This window comes from Plectropomus leopardus, chromosome 2 (assembly GCF_026936395.1).
Source record: "Plectropomus leopardus strain MGB_pleo_1.0 chromosome 2, ASM2693639v1, whole genome shotgun sequence".
NCBI lineage: Eukaryota > Metazoa > Chordata > Actinopteri > Perciformes > Serranidae > Plectropomus > Plectropomus leopardus.
Genome location: NC_142177.1, coordinates 28,423,732 through 28,429,731, shown reverse-complemented (window position 1 = coordinate 28,429,731; position 6,000 = coordinate 28,423,732). Strand labels below are relative to the sequence as shown.

Here is a 6,000-nt window from a genome sequence, read left to right as displayed (position 1 = left end):
GAGCCTCAAGTGGCCATTTGAGGAGCTGCATTTTTTAGTACGTCCGCTTTGCCATCATTTTTCGGCACTAGAAGTTGTCATTTGTTTTAAAGTCATTGGAAAACATTTTGAAAATAAATGTTTTCATTTTTTAAAGGAAACAAAGTCATGTTTTTAATTTATTAAAACATTTTAGATAACTCCCCCTGATACTTAACCCTTTAAAACTTGGATTGACATCAGTTTTCTTATATATATATTATATATTGACTTTATTTGCTGATATTTGACATGCTGATATATAACAACTCATTTTGCTGATAACTAATACCAATATCAATATATCCTCTTTTTTTTTACCTTGCTTAATTTTAGTGATCATCAAGTCTCCTCTGTAGTGCAATTAACATCATATTATGCATACTTTCATCATGCTGGCCCACTAGCAGACCGTTTTTTAATATTGATAGAAATCTGCATGCTGGCCGATTCTGATATTTCATTTTAAAGTCAATATGCTGATAAGGATGCCTGCCGATAGTATTGTGCATCCCTAGTGAGCATCTTCAAAAATATTCTAATTATATTTTGAAAATGATGTTACCAAAACAACTGTATACCTTTACTTTTCTCAATTTTCAGCACTTCTTGGAGGTGATTAACTTGTTTGTTTTTCGCGTTTTTGTTTGTTTTTCTTATTTTCAGGTAATTTTCTTTCATCTTTATACGAATTTCTTGTGGATTTATGGGTAATGTCTTGTTACCTTTGCTTATTGCATTCATGTTTTTTTAGGAAATCAAACAAATATGTTTCAAAAGGTTCAAGAAATATGACATCTCCTCCAGCTGCCCTTTAACATACTTGTACAGTTTGTCCGTCATTACTTGAAGTGAGTTTCGCTCTGTAGCGTCCCTGGAGTGTCTGAAGATGCAGAGCAGACTTGTTTTGTGCTAAATTTCGGGGCGGGACGGAGCGCAGGGATGCAAAGGTAGGTTCCCTCCCCCATGGGTGTGTCCACTGCCGGGAGACCTCAGTGTATCCACCTGCAGAAGCCGCTTTCCTGCACTACACACTTGAGCGCCGCTGCGCGTGGTACTCTCTCCGCTACTCTTCTCCAGGAGAAACTCTTTGTTTCAAACCTCCTTCAGTGGAAAATACAGAATCTGTTGATGCGATTTAGAGATCACTTCAAGTTAAGGCGGCCGCGTCAAGTTAATTTAAATCCAAGCTTTGTTTGGCTCTGGGGATAATCGTGCAGGATCTGCCGCGGATACACTGATACTCCTGCGTGCGGACAGAGGAGCTCAAAGGATCTGGGGTGGATGGTTTTAAATGTTGACCAGCTTTATCACTCTATTCTCTGGGCGGAACTATAAGGTAGGTCATAATAATGCAAGTGCTGTTGTTATGCATAGATACAAGTCAGATCAATTATTTGTACTGAGACAGATGTGGTCATAAATCAGTAGGAAGCCACATTTGGTGGAGTCAAGCAAAGGGACTGATGCATGCTACAGGATATAGGCTCTAATGTGTAAAATATGTTTTAAAAGTTATGTCCTGAATATTTGAAACAGGTTATTTTTAAGCAATTTCCGGTCGCCGAAATAGATGTTTGTCCTCTCTGGCGCGTGCTAGGTAGTTCTAAATGAGCAATACTATCAACTACAAATGCCCAATACTGCATGAGCAAAGAGCAGTGTGTGTGTGCGTGTGTGTGTGTGTGTGTGTGTGTGTGTGTGTTTGTTTGCTGGACAATTTTTGAGGCACTGAAAGTTTTCGCTGTATGTGATGTATCTTTATAATCTGCAGTGATTATATGTACTATGTCCTCCTGAGCGCTACTTTTTTACCATTTTAAAATCCTCTTAAAATGACACGTGGTTCATGTTCATGTCCTCATAACTCAAAGCCCAGTCACGCTTTATTTTGGTTAACAGTCCGCTTTGGAGTTGTGCCTTCAGGGCTCAATGTGGAACTTGATCTTAAACCCCGACTGACAGTTTGACCTCAGACTCTGATCCACGTTTACGAGCAGATCAGTGCCATCATGCGTGGATAATTACAGCAGAACACTCTTTGCTAAAATTGTTTTATTGTCTCCAAACGCGGTCATTTATTTGTACAGTTTTTCGTCCTGATAACTTGGAGCGTCTTCAGATCCTTTTATGGGGATATATATTAACTTGAGCTCCCTTTGTGGCTGAAAGCAGCAGCATGTTGATGCGCTTTGTGATTTTCCAGTGCGCGCCTAGCTTAACAAGCGACTCCGTGCAGCCTGCTTGGAGTGAATTTCTGTTCTTCATGATAGTAAGGATAATACATCTTATGCATGAAAAGTGAAGATCGGCAGAGGAGTCGACGTGCAGGCAGCAGCGGTGGCTCCTTCTGGCTCTCCCAGCTGGAAGGAGACTCCGTCCATTCACACTGTTGCCCTTACAGAAGCAGACACTGTCAGGGATGGCTGTGGGCGGTTTGAAGAGGAGCGTTACAATGAGAGATTCTCAGAAAATCGAGTAGCAATGATGGAAAATCAATGCTGAGCTTCTTTGCAGACTCCTGCAGGTTTTATGGTTCCAATTGAGGTACTTGCACACCCTAATAGAATTACTTAGTCAAGCATTTTTACTCATAAGACATCAAACAAACAGTCAAAGCACAGCAGACATAGAGGCTACATAAAATCAGATACAGTTTTTAGCTTTGAGTTTAGCACCAAGACCAAGGGCGTATAGGTTTTGTTTCAACATTAGGGCGCAGGAAGGTTTGGGGATCCTTTATATATCCTTATATTAAGCATCAAATACTGTGTTCTGGTGAATTTTTATGCATCAAGGTATGCCTTTTCTGCAACAATTTATTGTGGAAATTAGGGGTGGGGGAAAAATTGATAAAGCATTTTGCAATATTTTGCATGGCAATATTGTATTGGTACAGGGGTGCCAGCTATTTATGTTTTATTATGTAAATTGTTAATATTCTAAATACAAATTTAACTTTTGGTTGCCGATTAGAACACTAAAGTCAACTGCTTTTTTAGCCCATTAGAGAGTAATAATTTACAATTGAAAAAAAGTTTTCAAAAAATCACAATACATTTCAATATATGCTACAACATTAGGGGATGTACACATGACGCGACTTTAACCGTGGGAGAGATTTAAAGTTCTTTTTCTCCCTGCATTAAAATAATCAGCTTCTCCTCTACATTTATCAGAAACTGATATTTACCGTAGAATGGAAAGACATCTGCTTGTTGTGATCTGTTGTTCTTTGTCACATGACAACGCCATGCGTTCCAAAAGTTGAACTCTGCTTATTTTAGGGCCCAGCCGTTGCGCCCTGAAAAATAGGCGCATCGCTGTCCTCGGTGTGGCTTATGAGCACGCCTGTTGAGCATCTCCACTGATAACAATAGAAATAAGAGCACAAAAAATGCAGCATGTGTACGGCTCCATACTCAGATCACAAAATATTTGAAATTGCAAAAATATTGTTTCGTGACCATAGTATCGAGATAATATCGTATTGTGCGGCTGCTGGTGATTCCTACCACTATAGTGAAAATGTCTTAATTTCTTCAAAATCAAAGTCCTCTGCTACCGTCGTGTTTTTATTGGAGGGGGACATAACCACATATACTAAATATTGCATACATTTAGTATATAGAATATTTCTAATATCTACACCCATGACAAAGACTACACTATGTAGCGTAGTGACTGAGAACTGGTTGCTGCAATTGTGAGGTGAAGGTGCAGGTTTTTTGTCTGACACTCGACCCTCTCTGTCCCTCAGCTCCTGGACTCTTCTTTTCCTCTGTTAACAAACAGAGGGACGATGTTGTGGGACAGACTGTGCTGGCTACTGGCCCTGCTGACCTTATCATCTGGGGGTCTTCCCCCCTCCAACGAGCCCCTCTCTGCTCCCAGGATCTTCCTGTCCTTCAAAGGTAAGTACTCAAAAAACTTGCTTTGTCTGTGACCCAGTTTGTTTGGTTTTGTGTTTCTCTGCAGATTTGATCACCGGTGGTCATTTCTGTCATCAGTCTTTTATTTCTTGGTCTTGTTATGGGTAAACTGTTGGCACTAGCTGAATTCAGGGCTTGGTAAGCCCAGCGTTTATTCCTTCACTACTGAACAGAGAGTTGGATTGTGTTTCAGTGTGAGTGAGGCATGATTAGAGGGATGAGGAGATGTGCTGCTGATTGTCCTGACTATTCAGGACCAGAGAATATGTCTTCATTTAATCGTCTGGCTGCCATTAGTTTCCCAAACCGGCCTTTGTGCGACCTCGGCTCCCTTCTGAAATCAAGTCAGATTTAACACTTGGCTGGGCACACACTCGGGGCGCAGATCCAGCATGTTATGAATGTTTGCCAGTGCCACATGAGACCCCGTGTGTCGAACTGTCCTGTTAAAATAGGTCTCAGCGGTGCAGTCTCCGGTGCCTTTGTCATTCCAGCCCCGGCACGGCCGTCGTGCCCATGTAAAGCTCTCGAGGTTTTATGGTATCTCTGCGACTGAAGATGACTTTTATGAGCATCTGTCATGAGGTCACCAAGTTTCAGAACAGGATCACTGAATGGGAACTGGTGTTTTTTCTGCTAATTATATTAAAATCATACATGAAAAATTAGCAAGAGTTGTGAAAAATCATGTTTTTTATGATATCTACAGGTTGGTCAAGTGTTTCTAGTCATATCTGGCTGGTTTTGGAATAGCAGAACTTATTTGATTTATTTGTTGTGGTGTTACTTAATGTTGTTGTCTCTTGTAAAGCTGTTTCAACTTTAAACTGAAGGGCTTTGGTGGTGAAGATTTGCCTTTTCCCAGTGTCCCCCTTGCTCAGATGTTTTGCTTACCTGTTTCTTTTCTCTCTCACCATCCCTTGAATCCCATCTCTTCCTCTCTGTTTCTAATCGAGTTGGATTTCACCCTCCACTGGTCTCACATTCACTTGGTAGAAAGGAGTTCATTTATTTTCTACTTCTTTTAATTGAGTTCCTTTTTGTTTTTAATTAGTTTCGGAGGTTACTTTATGCCTCACGGAGCAACTTCAGATAGCTGGAGACTGGAAATGCACCTTAAGATGTGCATTCCCTAATTGTATTGGTTTTGCACAGTACTGCTGGGAATAGCTCCGTAATGTGCTTTTATTAATTTTCTATGTGCCAGTGTACTTAACCAAATAATTGGCTGTAGATTTCCATGATATCTGTCTAGTGGCGGCATACAGATGTGCTGTAATAACTGCCTTCTGATAACACATTTTCAAGGTAATTTTGAATAAGCGTTTCATTTTTGGCAATGAAAAAAACAAGACGAGTTATAAATGTAGGTTGCCAACTGTAGCAGCTAATAGGATCTTTATTTTTTTCTGAGCTGTTGCATTTGCTTTTGTCTGTGACCCAGCTTCACATGTTTATCTGTAAAGGTTACACAGTATCACTTTACACTGATTATTTGCATTTTATAAAGCTGGTGGAAAAGATGTTGCTGCTTTTGGCTGGAATCCAAAACTTTGACACAAAGGACCCAACACTTCAATTATTCTCCCTCTATCAAAGCAGCAGGCAAGAGGTTTTATATATATATATATATATATATATATATAAAGATACACACACATTTCTCTAAGAAAACTGATAACCTCTTGTTTGTATACCATATATACAGTATTAATACTTCTTTTCAGTGTGACCATCTCCCATAAATACTTTTCCTTGTTTCCATGTTCACTTTACAGAGTCTGTGATTTCTTTATCACTACTTTTTATCTGTGTCTAGTTTGTACAGTTTTTCTGTAACTCTGCATGAATTGAGGCTAACAGATTTACATGCATCAAAGCTTGAACTAATCAGCTCACATGTTACATAACAACAACACAGCAGATTAAAGGGACAGTTCACCCACACATTTAAAATACATATTTACATACATATATATTTACATACTTACTTGTAGGGATATTTATTAACCTAGATTGTTTTGGTGTGAGTTACCGGCTGTAGAGAAAT

At 39.6% G+C, this 6,000-nt stretch overlaps 1 protein-coding gene across 2 annotated transcripts in view; it reads left to right on the top strand.

The window, feature by feature from the left end:
* The first annotated feature begins 1,034 nt into the window (after window positions 1-1,034).
* The window catches only part of sema3fa (sema domain, immunoglobulin domain (Ig), short basic domain, secreted, (semaphorin) 3Fa), a 68,346-nt gene continuing 63,380 nt past the window's right edge, over window positions 1,035-6,000 (top strand). For both annotated transcript variants that reach the window (XM_042507203.2, XM_042507195.2), the window contains exons 1-2: window positions 1,035-1,357; window positions 3,779-3,932. In XM_042507203.2, the coding sequence (XP_042363137.1) occupies window positions 1,313-1,357; window positions 3,779-3,932 (199 nt within the window). In that variant the 5' untranslated portion in view covers window positions 1,035-1,312. The remainder of the gene's footprint in view (window positions 1,358-3,778; window positions 3,933-6,000) is intronic.